General features: G+C 39.7%; 3 protein-coding genes across 4 annotated transcripts in view; all 3 read right to left on the bottom strand.

Annotated features, from left to right (window-relative positions):
• Positions 1–23,675, bottom strand: part of LOC120528357 (zinc finger protein 184-like) — a 700,371-nt gene that overhangs the window by 453,346 nt on the left and 223,350 nt on the right. The gene's annotated exons all lie outside the window — the stretch shown is intronic.
• On the bottom strand, positions 1,315–5,827 carry LOC120528381 (gastrula zinc finger protein XlCGF7.1-like). The gene is made up of 2 exons (XM_039752539.1): positions 5,499–5,827; positions 1,315–4,670 (listed from the first exon to the last, which is right to left on the bottom strand). Exon 2 carries the CDS (start codon positions 4,597–4,599, stop codon positions 3,946–3,948), a length of 654 nt encoding a protein of 217 aa, XP_039608473.1. The 5' UTR covers positions 4,600–4,670; positions 5,499–5,827; the 3' UTR covers positions 1,315–3,945.
• The window catches only part of LOC120528975, a 14,541-nt gene continuing 4,959 nt past the window's right edge, over positions 14,094–23,675 (bottom strand). Inside the window, exon 3 of the mRNA XM_039753043.1 lies at positions 14,094–14,154. Coding sequence (XP_039608977.1) covers positions 14,094–14,154 — 61 coding nt within the window. The remainder of the gene's footprint in view (positions 14,155–23,675) is intronic.

Below are 23,675 nucleotides of genomic sequence, written 5' to 3'. Positions count from 1 at the left end.
TTTAGGATAAGCCTCGGGATTTCTGTGTTAATGAGACAAAAATGTAGAAAAAAACTTTGCGAATTCATCCAGAGGTGAACGTAAAGATCACTCAAGTACTGATAAGAAGGAGCAGCTGGATAAGCACATCTGGAGCCAAACTTTCAAAAAACATCCGACATTGTCAGCAACATCCTTTACTTGTGAACTCATCAATTCAAAGGCTACGCGCGGGGGTAAATGAGTAGTCTTCCGAAGTGCAGCACAACAGAGTAAATCATCGATGTAAATAGAATTATTGAAAGACTAATCTTTTGTCGTTTCTGTTTTCTTAAACCACCTTCAGTCCCACAATCCCCCGCAGTCACTGACACGTTTAACGTTCTCTGCTCCTCACCTGTCGTGTTACCCAAAGCATCAACACTGAGTTTCATTCAAGGCTTTACCGTCCTTCCTGTTACACACATAAAATTAGACACACATTGCCTCTACATACGTGTTCAATAATAATAATACTAATAATAATAATGATACTACTACTACTAATAATAATAATAAACTGGCAGGAATTAGAAAAAGCTCAAGATGGTAATATTTATGAGAAGAGCCACATTGGCATCAGGGTGAGGAGGAGCCTTGTCTTCGCTCACGTAACGGGAAAATACCGACAATGTACACCTTTAGAAGTTGAATAAATCGACTGTACACTGAAACATTCCATTGTCAAACGTAAAATTCAAAGATGAACATTTTAGATAAAAGAACAGTTTTTGTTAATTATAAACAATGCAACATAAATATTATATGTGTCTTTTTTTTCTCAACAAACGTTACATATCTACATGGGAAATGAATTTGGGTAATATGTTTATAATAATTCTGATTAAAATACACTGTCAAAATATATTACATTAAAATGACTATGAACATGTCTAACTGTCCTTACCTTATTACCTTATTCTATCCCACCAGACTCCCTTTCACTCGTCTACAGCATATCCAGCATGAGGTATTCTCAGTTTTATGTCTAAACCCAAAGCATCAAGTTCTTCATCTGACCGGTGCTGTAGACTCCTTGAGGAGAGGTTTGATCAGCCATACATCTCGATACACACACAGCCAAGGGACTGGCAAAGCAGGGAATGGGATTAACAGTTGGATCTGCAATCATGGATTCTGCCTCACGTGTGATGAAGGGTGTGAGGTTGAGTGTCGGTGATGTGGCACATAATTCTAGGGAGGCAACAGTGAAACACGTCCTAACAACACAGTCAAGAAGAATAAAGCTACAAAATGGCAACAGGCCACACTTACAATTTAGCAATAAAAACAGATTATTAATTGTCAATTCATTATTAACACCAAATTTTCATGTATTAATAATCTTTAATGTACAAGGCCTATAAGAACTCAAAGAAAAGAAGCAGAAAAATATTTAAAATAAAAGAAAATGTCAAGAATATTCACATTGTAACAGGCCTGGCTCATCTGTGATTAACTCTGCTGGTTACCTGATGAAACGCAGAAAGCAAGCTGATGAAATGTTGGCTAACAGGAGCGCCGCAGAACAATCCCACCACTCAGGTGAGTCCTTCTGAATGAAGACAGACCAGGAAGGGCAGCTGGCTTTGTTCACGTCTTACAAGTCTGTCCTTCTCAGAGTGCCATCTACTTTGTGCTCCAGTCCCAAACTCCAAATGTGCTACGGGGTGTAGTGGGGTTGCTGATCTGGAAGTGGCACTCTATACTGGGCTGATGAATTGTGTCATAAAATTCAACAAAAGTGATTGATAACAAACGCCACATTACGTGTTTGTGTGATTTTTGTGAAGACATTACAGTTTCAGAACATGCTAACTGATAAATAACAGACTTACTCAGTGTATGGTCACAGATTTGAAATCAAAACCATATGAACTTTGAAGTCTGCATGCCACGGCTGTCCTAAACAGTCCACTCAGGAGTGACTGACAGTTCTTTCCACCAATCAGCTTTCTTCTTTTGTTTTCAGTCGGCACCTGCCTTTTCTGATTTTGTCCACGTGACCTCTGCCACTGAGCGTATTTCATGGATATCACTTCCTAAATTTGTGGGCTCCACTTTTTCTATTTTTCTGCCTTCTTGCAGTTCATTGCCAATGTACCCATTTTAGATAAGTCCTTGTAAGAGTCAAGCTATATTCACACATTTGAGAACATCAATGAAATGTAAAAAGTGTGTGGCCAAAAAATGAAACAAACTTACAAAATACCGAAAGTCCAAGCAGAGTGAACCAATGGTGAGTACTGTGGGCTCACATTTGACGTTCAGTGGTGGGGGTACAGAAGGGGCCACTTCTACTTTTGGAGTTTTCTGTCAAGTAAATGAAGCCGAAGCTTTGTGTAGCTGACACTCTCTCAAAGCAGAGCTTTCTAATCGTCCATCTTGCTGTTGGAGTTAATTGGAGCTCCTGTGGCCTCCAGCCTGTAGTCTCGACGTGAAGAAACGTTGTCTTGGGTATCGATATGAAGAAGGTGCTGAACTCAAACTGAAACCTGAATCAACACATTCAGAGTATAGAGCGTCCATCACACACCACCCCAGGATATACGGACATGGAGCGAAGGAACATCTGTTACATTTTTAGGTTAATTTATCAAATGAACAGCTGGGTCACAGAGATCCCTGTGTGTTTCTGCCTTGTCTTCCCCTTTTCTCTAATATGTCACACAATAAAATCAGTTCATTTCATTGTCATTGTATTCTGCATTCATTATGGTGTCCAATTTCTCATAAAATTATTATTATTACTATTTTAAATAATATTCCTTCTACAAATTAATTGATATTCTTCACAACTGTGGTCCCCGTGCTAACCCTAGCATGCTGTTGTGACTCTCTCTTAAGGTCTTAAACATTTCTCTTTGAACCCTGAATGTTTAATTTTATTTGTATTTCGATCTTCTTAAATTCCCATTTTTGGACTCACCCTTGACACACACTTGAATGTGTTTGGTTTGTAAAGACTCATCATTTATAAATGATAACCTAAATTAGTGTAAAAGTCTTATAAAGCCCCAATACATTGGTCTGTCATGTGACGACTCTCTTTTTAGTCTCCTGTCCTTCTTGACTGTCCCTCCCCAGTATCTGACAGCACTGGCTGTCAGCTGACATCACTAAATGACTTCTTCTTTATCAGGGTTAAGAATGGCTGTCTGCACTCCGCCCAGGCGTCGGCCATCAGATGACATCCCAGAGATGGTACAAGTTCATTGCTACTCAGACAAGGCCCCATCTCCAAACCTCCGAAACAAAAATATTCCCCTTGTTGTCAGTGGCACCTCCTGGTAGTTGGCACCACACTGGGAATTTGATTTGACTTCTCCATTTTTAGCGGGGTTTCTCTCCAGAGTGAATTCTCATGTGGTCTTTAAGAGTCGCAGTGTCTGAGAAAATTATGTCCCATTCAGAACAGCTTTTTTTCTTACCAGAATGAATTATTTTATGTTTGTGAGGACAACTGTTATATGACAATCGCATTCCACATTCAGTTACAACTGTAAGTCTTCTCTCCAGTATGACATCTCCTGTGATCATAAAGAGAATTAAGGCATGAGAATTGTTTGCCACACTCCAAGCAACTGTGAGGTTTCTCTCCAGTGTGAAGTCTTACGTGACTCTGTACAGAGCTGTGTTGTGAGAACTGCTTATCACATTCAGGACAACAATTAGATTTCTCGCCAGTGTGATTTCAGATGTGGGACTGAAGAGAGCATAAATATAAGAATCGTTTTCCACATTCAGATTCAGCCATTAGATTTTTTTTCATTATGGATTATGGCACGTGAAAGAAGAATGTTCTGTCTTTCAAAAACATTTGTCATATTCAGAACATACATACTCTGTTTTCTCTCCAAGGTCAGCTTTTGCATGTCTTTTTAAATTGGTAATGTAAAAAAACCTTTTTCCACTTTGAGAACAGCATTATAGCTTCTCTCCAGTATGCATCTGTGTGTGCTTTTTAAAAGTGCGTTTGTCAGAAAACTGTTTGCCACAATCTTGACAACAATAAGGTTTTTCTCCTGTGTGGATTCTTCTGTGCCTCTTAAGACTGTATCTTTGTGAGAATGACTTTCCACATTCTGGACAGCAATGAGGTTTATTTCCTTCGTGGATACTTCTGTGTCGTTGAAGATTTCCACTTGTTGAGAATGACTTACCACACTCTGAACAACAATGAGGTTTTTCTCCTGTGTGGATTGTTCTGTGCCTCTGAAGATTGCCTATATGTGAGAAAGACTTTCCACATTCTGGACAACAATGAGGTTTTTGTCCTGTGTGGATAACTCTATGGTTATGAAGACTGCTTCTTGTTGAGAATGACTTACCACAATCATGACAACAATATGGTTTTTCACCAGTGTGAATCTTCATATGCTTATTAAGATCACATTTCTGTGTGAATTGTTTGCCACATTCCAAACAACATTTTTTTCCAGTATGAATTTGGATTTCTTTCTCCACCTGCTGTCGATCAGTTTTGATGGCTTCTGTCTGTGTTGCTCCAGTAGCAATGAGAGAACTGCACTGCAAAAAGGCTGCTGTCAGATTCTCTGATCCACTTGCTGATTTCTTCATACCTTTCTCTTTGTACTGAAGAGAGGGCTGACCAAATGAAGATGAAGAGAAGCTGCCATTCTTCTGTAAATCTGAAATAACACAAATATTTTAACTATTATAATTATTATTTTCCTGACATAATTTACCCAAGGCGACTTACAACATTTGAGACAAAATTGGTTCTTCCAAATGGAGCACAGGCAAGTCATGTGACTTGCTTATGGTCACATGGTGTCAATAGCTGAATTTGAAACTGCAACTTCATGGTTTGATATCCTAAGTCCTAACCACTACCCGCCTTTAAAATAAATGAAACAGTACAAATAAAGTGGTGGCACACTGGTAGGCTTTCCATTCTCACGCTGAGGTGCCATTTATGGTCTGGCCAATCCATTTGTGGTATTTACATGTTCTGCTGCTGTCTGTTCAATTTCTCCACCTTTTTCTCATATGTGAAACACAGGGCGGTTCTGATCAATCGATCACAAATCAACCACACAGATGCACTCGAGCGACAGAGGACAGCTGAGAGATCCAAAGAAGCTCCTCGCCAACAGAACTGCAGAATGCATGAAGAAATTGTCAATAAAGTGTTTTTAGCAAAATATGGCTTTTGATGTTCTCATTGAATGTAGTGCGCTGTTGGCCTAACATACGTCACAGATTCAGTCAAAGCTTCATGATGTTCAAGTCATGCGCTCAAAACTTTAGATTTTTCCTTATTCACCCAAGTTTTTCTAATTTATGATTTATTAGGTAACCAATTGTTTGTTATCATGGGCCTGAGTAGTTGGTCTTTATACATGTTCAATTAACCGTGTTTTCCACTCTCATTTCAATCTTCTAAAAACATCAAAGCAGCCAGAGTTAGAATTTATAAATGCTCTCTTTCTTTTATATTTAATCACATTACTCACTTATTCCAACACTCCCAGGTGACTCTTCTTCTCTCCCATTTCCCTCTGTGATTTTCTCTTCAGACTCGGATAAATCCGATTTCAGCTCTGCAGAATTCTCCTGCGCAGCCAGTTGTCTCCTATTAGTGAACCAGGGCTGTAAACTGGATGGAGGTTCCTCACAGGCATCTTTCTTGAAAATATCCTCAGTTTCATGCTTTTGAAGTTCAAGACCAATGGAGAAATCATTCAAATCCTCAGCTTTAATGGTAACAGTCACCCACTTGCACTCCTCCTCCTCTTTAAAAAATGAAATTCTTTCTTTGTGATCCTCCAGCTTCACACACACATCCTCTGGTGTGAGCTGCTCACAGTCCTCTTCTTTAATGTCCACTGTTCTTTTATTTACACAATCTTCTTTGGCAGAGGCCATGCTCTGTGGGAAACTCTTCTCGCTCTTTAATTGTCTGCCCTTCTCTTCTCAGATTCACTTCTCACATGGACAGCCCTGAGCTGGAGGCCATTAGACACGTCAGTGTATGGTCAAGTGAAATGGGAAAGCCCTGTGAACATAAAAGTGTAGAATTAACTTCATAAAGTCAGTAAAAATAATGAGCACACTTCAGGGTCACAGTGCTCTCCATAAGGTTTGGTTCAAAGACATTTGTCTTGATTTCCTCCTCCACCTCACAGTTTAAAATTACAAATCAAAAAATTTCAGATGTGATCCAAGTGCACTGCAGATCTTCATTAAAGGGAATTTGCATACATTTCAGTTCTACCATGTACAGTGGTGTGAAAAACTATTTGCCCCCTTCCCGATTTCTTATTCTTTTGCATGTTTGTCACACAAAATGTTTCTGATCATCAAACACATTTAACCATTAGTCAAATATAACACAAGTAAACACAAAATGCAGTTTTAAATGATGGTTTTATTATTTAGGGAGAAAAAAAAATCCAAACCTACATGGCCCTGTGTGAAAAAGTAATTGTCCCCTGAATCTAATAAATGGTTGGGCCACCCTTAGCAGCAATAACTGCAATCAAGCATTTGCGATAACTTGCAATGAGTCTTTTACAGCGCTCTGGAGGAATTTTGGCCCACTCATCTTTGCAGAATTGTTGTAATTCAGCTTTATTTGATGGTTTTCTAGCATGAACCGCCTTTTTAAGGTCATGCCATAGCATCTCAATTGGATTCAGGTCAGGACTTTGACTAGGCCACTCCAAAGTCTTCATTTTGTTTTTCTTCAGCCATTCAGAGGTGGATTTGCTGGTGTGTTTTGGGTCATTGTCCTGTTGCAGCACCCAAGATCGCTTCAGCTTGAGTTGACGAACAGATGGCGGACATTCTCCTTCAGGATTTTTGGTAGACAGTAGAATTCATGGTTCCATCTATCACAGCAAGCCTTCCAGGTCCTGAAGCAGCAAAACAACCCCAGACCATCACACTACCACCACTATATTTTACTGTTGGTATGATGTTCTTTTTCTGAAATGCTGTGTTCCTTTTACGCCAGATGTAACAGGACATTTGCCTTCCAAAAGTTCAACTTTTGTCTCATCAGTCCACAAGGTATTCTCCCAAAAGTCTTGGCAATCATTGAGATGTTTCTTAGCAAAATTGAGACAAGCCCTAATGTTCTTTTGCTTAACAGTGGTTTCGTCTTGGAAATCTGCCATGCAGGCCGTTTTTGCCCAGTCTCTTTCTTATGGTGGAGTCGTGAACACTGACCTTAATTGAGGCAAGTGAGGCCTGCAGTTCTTTAGACGTCCTGGGGTCTTTTGTGACCTCTCGGATGAGTCGCCTCTGAGCTCTTGGGGTAATTTTGGTCGGCCGGCCACTCCTGGGAAGGTTCACCACTGTTCCATGTTTTTGCCATTTGTGGATAATGGCTCTCACTGTGGTTCACTGGAGTCCCAAAGCTTTAGAAATGGCTTTATAACCTTTACCAGACTGATAGATCTCAAATACTTCTGTTCTCATTTGTTCCTGAATTTCTTTGGATCTTGGCATGATGTCTAGCTTTTGAGGTGCTTTTGGTCTACTTCTCTGTGTCAGGCAGCTCCTATTTAAGTGATTTCTTGATTGAAACAGGTGTGGCAGTAATCAGGCCTGGGGGTGGCTACGGAAATTGAACTCAGGTGTGATACACCACAGTTAGGTTAGTTTTTAACAAGGGGCAATTACTTTTTCACACAGGGCCATGTAGGTTTGGATTTTTTTTTCTCCCTAAATAATAAAAACCATCATTTAAAAACTGCATTTTGTGTTTACTTGTGTTATATTTGACTAATGGTTAAATGTGTTTGATGATCAGAAACATTTTGTGTGACAAACATGCAAAAGAAGAAGAAATCAGGAAGGGGGAAAATAGTTTTTCACACCACTGTAGATATGACAACACTTTATCTACACAGCACCATCATGTTTGGACACAGCAATGGCAGGTCTATTAAAGACGTCATATTTAGGGTTTTGTTGGATATCCTCGATTGTCTTGAACTGCATCAGGAGCTTCATTCTGTTGTTATATTCTATATCTTATATATGTGCTCCTATTTGTGAGATTTCGGGACTGCATCCCGACTGGGAGTAGGACATTCGGGGTTTGTAGGAGGTTACTCGTGACGGGTGTGTTTTAGGGGAGAGAAGAATAAAAAGTGTGTGGCCAACATCAAAGGTGTTGTGTTGTTATTGAAGTTTAACATTCGTAGTAGAGGATGGCTGCTAATTACAGAATCCTGCCTGCATTTGACAAGAGAAAGGCATACGAGAGCTGCAAAAATGAAGATTTAATATGGACACGGGTTACTGAGCTTAGAAATAAAAACACACACTTGGGGTTGGACTGTTGCTTAAAGGGACAGCATTGAGATGTCAATTTGAGCAGGAGATCTGAACAAAGATGAAGGTGTGACTTTTCTGATAAAAAGGCTTGATGTTGCGTTTAAAGAGAAAAAGGATCGTATCTATGAGGATATTCAGATTTTACAGTTAAAAGGGCGAGTGCAGTTTCTATGGTGGATTAGATCATCGATTTGGAGCAGAGATACGCCTGATGGGTAATTCCACGTCCAATTATCACACTTTTGGACCTCATCATCACAGATTTTAACAAAAAACAAATTTTCTGGAGATATTCATGACATTATAAGGGAGTATTATTGAAAAACTGGTAAAATTTATAATATAGGTGTTTTGCTATTTAAATTTCTTTTACGACCTCCAAATTAAAAACTTTGTTAAATAAAACCTGCTCAATGCTTTTCACTTCCCACCTTCCTCTACACTGGAAAACAATATTGAACAGTCTTGAGGACTCAGACAGCATTTCTGCAATATATGAAACCATTTTACAGTCCCTCCATTTCAAAGAGGACAGTGGGTAAAGGATCTCTCACTCAACATCTCAGAAAAGGAGTAGATTGGTATACCAATCCAGAAGCTTCAGTTTGCATCAACAACATTTGCTCAGACTACTTTAAACTAGAACGTTGTACCAGACAAGGATGCCCCTTGTCACCATTGCTGTTTGCGATTGCCATTGAACCACTGGCAATACATTGTCGAAATACTGATCAGATAAAGGGGATTAGCAGAGAAGGACTGGAACAGAAAATTTCTCTATATGCAGTCTTAACAGCACTCACAGAATTTCAAAAGATCTCTGGTCTCAGAATTAATCTGAATAAAAGTGTACTCTTTCCAGTGAATTCTCAAGCATATAATATTAGATTAGACACCCTACCTTTTATCATTGCAGAACAGTTTAAATACCTCGGGGTAAACATCACAAGTAAACATACAGTTCTTTATCAACAAAATTTCACCGTCTGCATGGAAAAAATTAAACAAGACTTGCATAGATGGTCAACCCTTCATCTCACACTAGCTGGAAGAATTAACACTGTTAAGATGAATATTCTTCCTAAGCTCCTTTTTTATTTCAAAACATTCCAATATACATTAATAAATCGTTCATTAAGCAATTAGATTCAACAATAACCTCATTTATTTGGAATTCAAACATCCACGCATCAAAGAGCGACCCTACAAAGACAAAAGGCAGAAGGCGGCATGGCTCTACCTAACTTCCAGTTTTATTACTGGGCAGCAAATATACAGGCGATAAGAACCTGGACACAAATAGAAGAACATACACAGGCTTGGACCGCAATAGAAGTAAAATCCTGCAGTACTTCTTTGTATTCCTGCTCTGTGCTCCAATAAACACACGTTATCGGCAATACACTAATAACCCAATTGTGCTGCACTCACTTAGAATCTGGAACCAATGTAGAAAGCATTTTAAGACGGAGAAGCTTCTATCTGTGGCACCCCTGCAAGAGAACCACCTCTTTCAACCTTCACAAACATATGCAGTTTTTAATATCTGGAAAAATTTGGAATTAACTTTCTTAGAGATCTTTATATAGACAACGTCTTTGCATCCTATGAACAATTACATTCCAAATTTAACATTCCAGCTACACATTTCTTTCACTATCTTCAAATCAGGAACTTTGTTAAACAGAACCTTCCCAGTTTTCCTCATCTTGCACTCTCATCCATGCTGGAAAAAATATTGCTCAATCTCAAGGAGTTAGACTCCATCTCTACAATATATAAAATCATTTTACAATCCCTCCCTTTCAAAGATCCAAGAGGACATTGGGAAAAAGATCTCTCAATTAATATTTCAGAAAAGTAGTGGAAAGTAGCAATGCAGAGAATTCACTCGAGCTCCATATGCGCAAAGCATACAATTATACAACTTAAAATTATATATCAAGCACATCTGTCTCGACTAAAACTCTCCAAAATGTTTCCAGGGCATGATCCAACCTGCGAACGCTGCAACCAAGTCCCAGCCTCACTGGGTCACATGTTCTGGGCCTGCACCAAATTAACATTATTCTGGACAAACATTTTTAATTACCTCTCAGATAGCCTTGGACTCACAGTCCCTCCTAACCCATTAACAGCTGTGTTTGGGGTTCTTCCAGAGGGTCTTAAAGTGGAGAAGGACAAACAAATTGTGATGGCATTCACTACACTGTTGGCACGCAGACTTATTCTGATAAACTGGAAGAACCCAAACTCTCCTCTTTTAAGTCAGTGGGAAACCGATGTGTTATATTATTTAAAATTAGAAAAAATCAAATACTCAGTTAGAGGATCTGTGCAGACTTTTTTCAAAACATGGCAGGATCTAATCAGTAATATTTTAAAGTAAGTTCATAAAGCACAGAGAATTTATTAATTTATGTATATTTACAAGCCTTAAATTTAACGCCGTTTGGCTTGCTCTCTCTCTCAAGGGGTGGGGATCGATCTGTCCTTAACTCAATTTTTCTTTTTGTAAAAACTTGATTGCTTTGTATGGATTGTTATAAAATTAATAAAAAAAATGAAAAAGAGTGGAAGGCAGCAATGCAGAGAATTCACTCGAGCTCCACATGCATAAAGCATACAATTATTATATATCAAGTTTCTCACCAGTGACACACTAATATCACATTGCTGTGTCTAACTTACAAATAAAGACATACAAAATATTTATTAACTTACATACAAAAGTTCACAGCACAACAACATTCAAGCCAAGTCGAGAAGACGAGAATAAAAAAGTCAGCGCTATCTGTAATTAATGTAATTATGATATTGTCTGGCGTATTTTAACATACACTTGTATAAACTGAAAACAGACTTTCTTCGAGAACACAGTTTTTACTAGGATGTAACGTCATTGAGATGTAAAGAATTGGTTCACTTTAAAGTGCCTGTCATTTGGATTAACGTTTTTTTCCACATATTCTTCATAACTACATTGCTTTTCAAACACGCTTTACTTAAAGAAAATAAATTTCCACAGGCTCTTCTACTTCAAAGTCATGTGGCTATGTAATCTTCTCTCATTTTAAAATAACTTCTTCGCATAAACGTTCATATTTTAAACTAATTAAATATTTTCCCAATCGCCCCAAATTTCCAAAGCCCTGCACTCGCAGTAAATACCGTCTGTCGGTTTGCCCCCCTTATTTGTGAACACTGTGGCCCATTCACAGCCCCCCATGACTGACCCCCTGCTCACCACTTTAAACAAAGAGGACAGACAGTTGAGCTCCAGCCCATAATTGCCGTGTCGCGGCTCTGCTGAGCGCTGCAGTTTTCACATTTTGTATTTTGTTGACTTCATGTGGTCCGACACAAACAGCCCCATTGGCTCGAGTCCTGATCTTCATTTAACACGCCATCTCTAGTAAGCTAAAGTATCAAATTGTACAGAAATACAGAAAGTAGTTGTGAAGAATAAAAGACATTAAATAAAACAATAACGTTTCAAATATCACAAACATGTACTCGTAATGCCATGCCAGCTGTAGATTTTACTGTATCCCTCTAGCAGTACTAGCTTGTGTAATGTTTGTATTTTTTATTTCCCATTAAACAAATCAAAGTTTCCCTGTTACAGTGAAACTGCACGAGCTTCTTTCTTGATAAAAAATCCTAAACAATGAAATAATTTTAATTATTTCTAATAGGTATCAGTATGAGACAAACTGCTGGAAATGAAACCTGAACACGCCCAGTAAAAAGTTACGTCGTTCGTCGCCACTTTAACAAAGTTTGCCGGCTTTAGAGGAAAAGGAAAAAACGCAAAAAACACGCAAAGCTCGAGAAAAATCAGAAATGAACGACGGGAGCGAGCGGCTGAACAAGCACGTGCCCGACGGACAGCACAGTTCGGAGCATGCGCGAAATCTAAAGGAGAAACAGCGCGGAAAAGTGCACGAGCGTGAAGACAGCAGAAGCAATCCCGAGTTAACGCGCCTCCGCCAAGTCAGATGTAGCATTACATTTCATGGGACACCAACAGGAAAATAAATAAACGTAGTAGCAGCTAGAAGTGCGCGACTCCCGTCATCCACAGTAAACTCGTGATGGTGCGATTTGCTGTTTCGCCTCCTCCACGTAGCGCTCAATCCCCGACACTTAAAAGCAAACCACGCGGCCTCAGGCACCTCCTTAAATTTAAAGCCTTTTCAGTATGTCATGGTCTTCTTCACCGTTGGCATTCCCACCCGTAAGCTATCCCCACGATCGACATTGTCTCACCTTCCGCACCTTTGCTTGATCTTGTGGCCGTGAATAAGTCGGAGCGCGAGGGTCTCATAAGAGCAAACAAGGAGTATACAGTATCGAGCACTCGGTAGACACAATAGCTACTACGTCATTCATGACACGCCCACGGAACGCCCCCTTCAAGGATGAACTGCCCGCTTATTGTAAGGCAGCATCACTGAAGCGACGGCCGCTGTAAGAATGACAGCAATTGATGTTACATGGGACAAGTAGAAATGTCTTTTAGTCCCAGACTTAAGCTATCTAAGCATTTTAAATTAATGTAACTAATTTCTACGGACCTTGCCAAGAAATGTTTCTGTTTCTATGGGAAGCCAAATTAAAATTTAGAGATATCTTAAAATATATGATATCTAGAAATGCATTTTAGATATCTCAAATTGAATTATAGAGATCTAAAAATACGTCTATTTCAAGAAATCTAAAAGCACTTTTATGATATCTCAAATACATTTTAAGATATCTTAAAATAACTTTCTGCGCATTTCGAGATATCTTAAATTACCTTAGAGATATCTCAAAATTACTTCCTATAAAATTTCTTATTCTTTCAATAGAACATCCTGCCAATTTTAAGATACCTCGAAATGCACAGGGAGTGATTTTGAGATATCGTGTCCACCTAGAAACTCTAACAGATTGATGAGCATATTTTGCTTAAAGCAGCACGTATTATAACAATCCAGCATCTCTTGTACCAACGTTGTCATCACAACAGCATATGCGCACGACACTCCTCATTACACGTTTTAAGTATTCAGTGATTCCCGTCACCGGTCTCTCCACCGCACGCGCCGTACTGCTGCGTCCTGGCCTTTGAATTCGGTTAACCCTTTAAAGCTTCTGCGTTGTGATTTACAGTATATGTAACGTGCCGTAAAAACCGGAACGAAAGAATACTGCAAACATTCTTTAGTTCTTGGTGTTTTCTCTTTTTTTTATTAATGGTCTGAAATATTGAACAGAGAACATAAAAAGTGACAGTTCAAGCTCTGTGATACCTCCAATTAACAAAAGAAAACCACGTGGAAAGGCCGTTGAACGCTCACGTTAACACAAACAAAATTAATAGAAAAGCATTCAAAACAACAACTGTATACAACAAAAATCATATTACAATTACTATCATATAAAAAAAAATGAACTCAAACAATTTAAAATAATTTAATTAATTTTACCATACAGGAAATAACTGCGTGCTTACCTCCTCTCACAGTAACACAACGAATAGCGGGGGAGACGCACACTGATAACGTAACATAACGCAACAAACAGAGTAGGGAAATATAACAGGACCACAACAGAAAACATACAACACACTGAATGTTATCAGGATTTGCTGAAGCTCCAAACAACTAAACTATTTATTTTATACACCTGTTACATGTAGCTGATTTGTATTATCGATTTCCACAAAGCAATGTGAGTAAAAGCGAGCTCTGCATACCTAATCACAACTGTCTTTAAAACAGAATCAGTGCAATCGACAGCGTCTTCTGCAGTTTAGGGAAAGCCTCGGGATTTCTGCGTTAATGAAACAAAAATGTTGAAAAGAAACTGCGAATTCATCCAGAGGTGGACATAAAGATCACTCAAGTACTGACAAGAAGGAGCAGCTGGATAAGTACATCTGGAGCCAAACTTTCAAAAAACATCTGACTTTGTCAGCAACATCCTTTCCTTGTGAATGCATCTTAACAAAGGGGGGTAAATAAGTAGTCTTCTGAAGTGCAGCACAACAAAGTAAATCATTGATGGAAATAGAATTCTTGAAAGGCTAAGTTTTTGTCGTTTCTGTTTTCTTAAACCATCTTCAGTCCCACAATCCCCCGCAGTCACTGACTCGTTTAACATTCCCTGCTCCTCACCTGTCGTGTTACCCAAAGCATCAACACTGAGTTTCATTCAAGGCTTTACCGTCCGTCCTGTCACACATTTCCTCTACATACGTGCATGTTCAATAATAATAATAATAATAATAATAATAATAATAATAATAATAATAATAATAATAAATATGGCAATAATGAGAAAAAACTCAAGATGGCAATATGTATTCGAAGAGCCCTCATTACATGAGCTCGTCTGCCGCCCCTCACTTACACTGGCACGCGTTACACTGGGGGGCAAATGCAATGGAGAATACCGACAATGTACACCTTCAGAAGTGGAATAAATCGACTGTACACTGAAGTATTCCATTGTCAAACATAAAAATACAAAGGAGAACATTTGAGATAAATGACGAGTTTTGTTAATTATAAACAATGCAACATAACTATTATTTGTGTTGTGTGGACGAAAACTCAGACCAGACAGCAGGGGCGGTTATAAAGCAGCTTTATTTTTCAGAGTCACAGTGAGAAGAGTTTCAGAAAAGCAGACAATCAAATATACATGACAGCGTCAGGGCTCTTCTGAACCCTGTCTGTTGGGTGGGGCAAATTTTTATACCCCTAGAATGCGTGATTTAATATCATTATAAAATGTAACAGTCAACACATTTATTATACACAGACCTTGAGCCCCTTTAATGTTACTTGTAAAACTTGATTTCTTGGCTCCTTTTGTTATGGCGTTCAGATGTAAGCTAAGGGACAACGTGATAAGGCAGACTCATGTGTGGAATGCTCAGACCTTGAGTCCTCTGCACAAATATTTTTTCTTTTTGCTAAAACAAAGCATGCTTTTACATAATGTATGGTTTAGTAAAGCTTACTTCTCAGACATTAATTAGTACAAGGGAACGAAGAGAACATTCGTCTTCCACATTCCCCCCTTTTTTAGCAAACAAAAAATATTTGATCAGGGAGAGTTGAGTAGGAAAGGGTAGAAGAGGGGGATGGAGTGGAGTGGGCGGAGGAGTGTGGGGTGGCTGTGCTGATCTGAAGCATTTTTCTTTGTGTAAAAGTAAGCCTTTGCCATCGAGGCAGTAAAATACTTGGATACAATGTATCTTATCAAGGGAACAATACAGCAAGCTACAAGCAGGAGAACGATTAAAGCAACTGTAAGAGAGATGAAAACTGACTTAAGCCATTTAACCAGGTTGAGTGGAGGTGTGTTCTGACTCAGGACCCACAACAGTGGCTACAGCTCAGCTAAATGAGCCACCAGAAACCTGCAAACAGGAACAAAGCACAAGAAGTCCCTGGTGACTTGAAAATAAATCACCCTAAAACATCCAAATATAGCTGAAAGTCCATACAATTTTTACTATTATGTTCTAGAAAATAGTCTGTCGGAAGAACAAAAATCGAGCTTTCTTTCAAGCGGTGCTTTATATAGCGTCTTTCATACATTTATCAGTCCATCCATTTTCTAACCCGCTTCAGTTCAGGGTCATGGTCATCTGGCACCTATCAAAGTTGTGGGCACTAGAACCTTTGAACTGGATGCCATCCTATCACAGGGCACACTCGTTCACATGTCCATAAGAAACACCAGGCAAAAGTAAATTATCCAGTTAACCCAGTTTTTACATCTTCAGGATATGGCAGCAAACAAGGATACCACAATCAAGAGTGCCATCTTTTACAATGCAAGATGTGAATCCAAGCAGGCAGTCCCTCAACTTTAACAGCGTGTGGTGTCGACAGTAGAACTTGGACTGGGCCTCTCCACCGAGGGTGATGCCAATGTTTCCTTTGAGTATCTTTAACCAGAATCCAGGTTCCTAACGGAATCGGGGAGTCCTTTGATGGAGGACTAGTTCTCCAGGCCTGATTCACCTGCTTGTGGACTTCCTTCAGAGAAGCTTGGAGACCTGTAAGACTGGAAAAAAGATCATTGTCCACAGTATGCAGTGTAACATTACCTATGACCATGCCGACTGGCATGGGCTGTCCGGTCAGAATTTCGAATGGCGACAGCCCTAATTGCTGATGTTTTCTTCCCCTTAATCCCATGAAGGCCAGAGGCAGAGCATCAGGCCAAGTTAAATTTGTTTGCTCACAGATTTTAGCCAATTTAAATTGCAAGTTACCATTGCATCGTTCCACAATACCTCCACTCTGGGGGTGGTATTTGCAATAATGATGCACATTTATCTGGAGCCAGGTGGTTAATTTATTTATAATGGAATTTACAAAGTGTGTGCCATTATCAGTTTGTAATTTCTGCGGTATGCCCCATCTAGGAATGATTTCCTTTATCAAAGCTTTTGCCACAGGTTTGGCATCTGCATGTTTGGAAGGGAAAGCTTCCGCCCATCGGGAGAACACATCAACAAAAACTAAACAGTATCGGTACCCCTTTGATGGTGTTAATTCAATGAAGTCCATTTGAAGGTGTTCGAATGGACCCATTAGGTTAGGTGTAATGGCAGGACTTACCTGGGTGCCCTTTCCTACATTAAACTTTTGACATAATGCACAGCGCCTGTAGAACTGCTCTGCATATGTAGAGAAACCTACAGCTTCTCAATGTTTTTCAACATCTTGAACCATGGCATCCAACACAATTATAGTGCTAGTCAACAGACCACCAGGGCCATATTCATTGTTCATGACTGAATTTAGCAACCTTCTGTCTGATTTGGCTATAAATTATGATCACGTAGTTCTGATGGGGGATTTTAATGTACACATTGATGTGGAAACTGACACTTTTAGCAAATGTTTTACTTATTTGTTAAATTCAGTAGGATTTTGTCAGATTGTCAAAGGTCCAACTCATAATCATAACCATACATTAGATTTAATTATAACTTACAAAGCTGAAATTCAAAATTTAAATATTACTCCATTAAATGTAGTTATTTCCGATCACTTCTTAATTACATTTGATTTAGTTCTGCCCATGCCAGCGCACTCGCAGATTAAAACAAAGACAGTGCGACATCTAGATTGTAATTCTGCTTCAAAATTTATAGATACCTTGAGTAAGTCGAGTGTAATTGTGGAAAACCATTTAGATCAGTTAACATCACATTATAATGTGACCTTGAGAGATGCTCTGGACACAGTGGCTCCCCTAAAACAAAAGTGATCAAAGCACATAGAAACTCTCCCTGGTTTAATGAAAATACTCGAGCTCTTAAATTAGAGTGTCGAAAACTGGAGCGCAGATGGAGAACAACAAAGCTACATGTCTTTCAAATTGCATGGACAGAGAGTGTAAATAAATATAAAAAAGCCCTCTTTAAAGCTCGCTCAGAATACTATTCTACATTAATAGATAGCAATAATAAAAATCCTAGGGTACTTTTTGAGCAGTGGCTAAATTAACAAATGGAATTCAGATCAACAGTGCAAAATACCAACAGATATTAGCAGTACAGACTTTATGAACTTCTTCAATGAGAAAATTAAAAATATAAGATCCCAGATCTCAGCATCACAGTACAAACCAAATACTAGCTTAGCAGACCCTGTCACATTGCATTCAGCACTTTAGTAATTTTAATCCTGTAACTCACCAGGAAGTCTTAACTTTAATTACTAAAATGAAGCCCACTACTTGTTCCCTAGATCCAGTGCCAACAAAACTAGTAAAAGTGCAATGGATGTTCTTGCAGCCTATTCTAACCGTTATCAATAGTTCATTACTGCATGGCACATACCTGATGCACTAAAAGTGTCAGTCATTAAACCTTTACTTAAAAAGTCAGACCTAGACCCACACATACTAAATAACTATAGGCCTATTTCAAATTTACCATTTCTCTCTAAAATACTAGAGAAGTAGTCGCCAGTCAGCTTCAGTCACACCTTACGCATTACAATTTATTTGAGAAATTCCAGTCTGGCTTTCGCACTGGTCATAGTACAGAAACGCACTAACACGGGTTGTAAATGACATTCTGATATCCTCTGATGAAGGAAATTCCACTGTAATTATGTTGTTGGACTTAAGTGCAGCATTTGACACCATTGACCATTCTATTTTACTGCACAGGCTAGAAAACGATGTTGGGCTTACAGGCCCGTGCTCGCTTGGTTCAGTTCTTATTTATCAAATCGATTCCAGTATGTACAGAAATGTGCAGACAGTACTCCATCATTATACACAGAAGTTCAATATGGTGTCCGCAGGGCTCAGTACTGGGACCTTTACTGTTTTCACTTTACATGCTTCCACTGGGATCTCTCATTAGGAAACATAATGTTAATTTTCACTCGTATGCAGATGACACCCAGTTATACCTTTCATTTAAATCAAATGAAGTTTCTCCGATGTTGTCTTTAATTAGTTGTGTTAGTGAATTAAAGGAATGGATGAATGAGAACTACTTGTCTTTAAATACAGATAAAACAGAGATGTTAATTGTTGGAGGGAATGACGCTGATCACAGCAATATTTTGTCGTCATTTAACTCAGTTGGAATCCCAATTAATTTTACTGAATCAGCCCGCAATCTAGGAGTTATCTTTGACTCTAGCATGTCATTTAAAGCATATTACAAAGTCGTCCAAAACATGTTTTTCCATCTTAAAAATGTTAGGAAATTAAGGCGCTTTCTAAATAAACAGGATTGTGAGAAATTAATTCATGCATTTATCTCTAGTAGGATTGACTACTGCAATGCGGTGTTCACTGGCTGTTCAAACTGTTCTCTATACAGCCTCCAGTTAATCCAAAATGCGCTGCAAGAATTATTACAAGAACAAGAAAATATGAACACATAACCCCAGTTCTTAAATCTTTACACTGGCTCCCAGTTAAGTTTAGGGCAGATTTCAAAATCCTCCTTTTAACATATAAAGCATTAAATGGCCAAGGTCCGCTTACTTGTCTGAACTTATCATGACTTACAAACCTGAGCACATTAAGATCTCAAGATGCCGGTCTGCTTAGGATTCCAAGGATTAATAAAATAACAGTGGGAGGTCGAGCTTTTAGTTACAGGGCCCCTAAACTGTGGAATGGTCTTCCTGCTTCCATAAGAGATGCCCCTTCAGTCTCAGCCTTTAAATCCCGGCTGAAGACTCACTACTTCAGTTTAGCATATCCTGACTAGAGCTGCTGATTAACTGTACATACTGCATCTCTGTTGTTAGTCATTAGCACTATAACATAAGTAACATGATAATTATATTTGAATACTAACCCTCACCTATTCTGTTTCTTTTCTCGGTACCCAAATGTGGCATTGGTGCCACGCCCACCTGCCAAGTTGTTTGCCTGCCTATGGTAAAGTCATCCCTGATGGAGGATCACAGGAATCATGGGAAAGAGGGGTCCTTTCATCGGAGCAACTTTCAGCCGTGGCATGGCCAAATGGGGAGGCAGCTAGATGGATGAGGTCTCCAGGACTCTAAAAATATCCAAACCTAATTATGTCATATCATCTACTGTTAAACCGTACTTCTAAAATTTTTATTATTATGCTGTCTTAAGGAATTGTTCTGTTCTGTATATTGTATTGTATTGACCCCCTACTTTTGACACCCACTGCATGCCCAACCTACCTGGAAAGGGGTCTCTCTTTGAACTGCCTTTCCCGAGGTTTCTTCCATTTTTCCCTACAAGGTTTTTATTGGGAGTTTTTCCTTGTCTTCTCAGAGAGTCAAGGCTGGGGGGCTGTCAAAAGGCAGGGCCTGTTAAAGCCCATTGCGGCACTTCCTGTGTGATTTTGGGCTATACAAAAATAAACTGTATTGTATTGTATTGTATCCTTTCCAGCATGGTCTAGGCCATGGGCGATTTTTTCCATACCTGGGAAAGAAGCCTTTAAGAGGAAAGGTTTGTTAGTTTGCTTATGGGTCCGGACTAGAGGGACCCTTCTTTGGACCATTTTCTCTTCTCTGTGTCCGTGGCTGCACCCTGTAAAGAAATAATTTGATTATCAGTGTCCTGGTCATTTCTCTGTTGGAATAAAGAGATTGGTGTGTTATTATACGCAGCCTGTTTAGCAAAATGATCAGCTAATTTGTTTCCTTTGCTGACAGGATCCTGTTTTCCTGTGTGAGCTTGACATTTAACGATCGCTAGCTTTGATGGTTTCGTTATGGCCTCTAAGAGGGATTCTTTTAGTTTTTGGTGCTGAATGGGCTTGCCAGTACTGGTCTTGAATCCCCTGAGTTTCCATAATTCCCCATGATCATGGCAGACTCCAAAAGCATATGTAGAATCAGTATAGATTGTTACAATTTTCACTCTGACAACTGACAAGCTCAGGTGAGAGCTATCAACTCAGCTGCCTGCGCGCTTAAACTTGAAGAAATCGGTTGTTTCCTGTAGGTCTGGTCTAGGTTTTATAACCTTAGTTATTTCATCATGACAGTTGGTAGAAGAGTAGCTGGATTTAAGGTGGTGAATCTTTCTATGGTAACGTTTGACAATGTACAGAGTACATTTTGATAGTGTATTGCCCTAGCAGTAGTGAGATGTGAGGTTTTAGCCTGTACTAAAATGAAGTGTATGGCGTGAGGCACCTTTACAACTAGGGGGCTCATGAGCACTATATCTCTACTGGCTAGCACGGCCTCTGTTGTGGCTGCTTCAGCTCTGAGACAGGCTGGAAGTCCCGCAGCCACTGGATCCAATTTTTTCAAAAAATAGGCTAAACCTTTGTTTTTTCTCCATTGAGTTGTGTGAGAACTGCATTCATATATCCCCCCTTTTCGTCCACAAACAGAGTGAATGGACGAGATAGTCAACAGTCCCAATGCATGCACAAACAGTACGGCACACAGAGCCTTCTCAGCTTGATCATTCCATGCCACCTGACCAGTAGGGGGGAGATCAGGGGTGATCGCTAAAGGTTGCAAAAGCTGTGCTCTTTCAGTGAAGATTAAAATCCATTGCCAGCAGTATCCTATAATGCCTAATACAGACACAACCTGTTGCTTTGTAACAGGTCTAGGAAGATTTTGAATGGTGTTTATACGATTGCTAGAGAGAGAGAGCTCTTGTTTCACAAGAAATGTCATGACCTGAATATTTCACAGTTGTTTGAATTAACTGCAGTTTTGTTTTAGAAACTTTATGGCCATTTTCTGCTAAAAATAATAACAATTTCTGAGTATCACGTGCACAATCTTCTTCTGTAGTACTACACATTATATCATCTACATACTGGATCAATAAACTGTCTTTAACTGGCCTTTTAAATTTGAGCAAGAGCTTATCCAATACACAAGAGCTACAATAAATCCCTGAGGCATAACGGTCCATGTCCAACGGCGGTTTTGGAAAGTAAAGTCAAACCAGAATTGAGAGTCGGGGTGCACAGGAATAGAAAAATAAGCGTTAGCAAGGTCAATAACAGAGAAATAACGGACGGACGGGGGTATCGTAGAAAGAATAGTGGAAGGATTAGTAACAATAAGTGCCCTAGGAAAAACTGCAGAATTAACGTGTCGAAGATCTTGAACAAAAACGCCATGAACCGTCAGCCTTTTAAACAGGTAAAATGGGGGAGTTGACTGGAGAGTATTTAATTTGAATGATTGCTCCACGTTTCACGAGATTGGAATGTACAGCGGAGATGCCAGTCTCTGCTGCTGGGGACAGAGGATACTGGGCGCGGCGGAAGGACATTTTGGGTAAATCACCAGTGGCTCACAGTGCGCTATCCTTCCATAATCATTTTTCCCCTGGGACCACAGTGCATCGGGAAGTGAGGAAAGCCAAGAGGGAGAGGTGGTTTGCAATGAAAAAGCAGAAAGGGAAGGACGGCACAATGCATGATGTACTAAAAAATCATTTTGAAACACAACTTAATTATCAAATGATTTGAGGTATCAAAAATACCCGGAGCAACATGCAGCCAGTCCGTCCTATCGAAACATTGTTCCACCCATTCCCCAATTACGACCCAGTGAACAGTGCTTGATTTGGCTGAAGAAACATGGGGAACCGAACCTCAAAATGCTTTGTGAATATGTGAGATGCACTGACAGCAGCAGCTGTGTTGGATGAGAAAAAATGCAAGGGATATGAAGGGTCTCTGGGCTAATACCTGAACAGAGAAAAGATTCTAACCAAGGGGTGTCCACTTCAGAAGGGAAGTACTGGGCAGTGCAGTGGAGGCTGTTGGGGATTTTCAAGTGGGGAAAAAGAAATGAAAGAAAAGAGTGTAGGGCTTTAAGGAGAATGGTGTGTGAGGAGATGTTCAGGGTCCAGGCTGCAAAAGAGGGCTTAGTGTGGGGGAAGGTTTGGCACAGGAATTTAGGAATAGAACAGTAAAACCATTGTTCGGTTAGAGAAATGGAGAGGGAGAGCTTAGTCATCAAATCCCTTCCTAACAAATTAACAGGGCAGAGCTGATTTAACAAAAAAACGGTGCATCAAAGTGGAACCACTGGAATGAAGCTGAACCCGAAGAGGTTTAGACACCAGCAAAACATGAGGTTGTCCATAAGCAGTAAGTACAGTCACAGTATCGTTCAAGGCAGACTAGAAAAGCAGTTTCAGTGCCATTTACCAGCAAAGTCAATAAAGGATCTGTGTCCGCATTGGCAAGTGAGCAAAGGCAACTGAAGAGAGTGGCTGGGGGTCCCTGTGAAAGGAATATCCTCAGGTTCAGGTAAGGAAGGCGGGGGAGGAAGCTGATGTGGGCAATTGCGGCAGAAGTGTCCCATCGTAACAGGCAAGATGTGTAGGTGCTTGATCTGAGGGGAGAGGTGGCTGAGCAGACGAAGAATTCGGATTAGGGAGTAAAAATACCACGTCCTTCACGTCCTCGACCCCTGCCTGAGGCAGCTCCTTCTGCATAATAATTCATTTGTGCCGCGATTAACTTGCTCTGAGTGTCTGACTCTTTTTGTTTAGTCTGTCATTCAGCATGCTTCGCGTGTCTTTTAACTTCATCAAAATCAGCACTTTCCCATCCAAACACAGGACGTGCGTACTTTATTTTGAATATCACTTCTGAGTCCTGACACAAAAGGAGGAACCGCTGCCTTGTTACGGTCGTCTGGGCTGTCTAAGCCAGGATGGTTTGTCATCAAGTCCTGAATGCGGTGTGCCCATTCATCTACCATCTCATCTTTCTTTTGTTTGGCAGCTGAAATAAGGTATCAGTCGGTGCCCTTTTTATATTTTGCAGTTATTGCAGTTTTCACGAGTTCCCATTGGGAACTTAAACATTTCTCTTT

Source organism: Polypterus senegalus, chromosome 4 (genome assembly GCF_016835505.1).
Source record: "Polypterus senegalus isolate Bchr_013 chromosome 4, ASM1683550v1, whole genome shotgun sequence".
Lineage (NCBI taxonomy): Eukaryota > Metazoa > Chordata > Cladistia > Polypteriformes > Polypteridae > Polypterus > Polypterus senegalus.
Note: the sequence above shows the minus strand (reverse complement) of the source record. Positions and strands in the feature narration are given on the sequence as shown.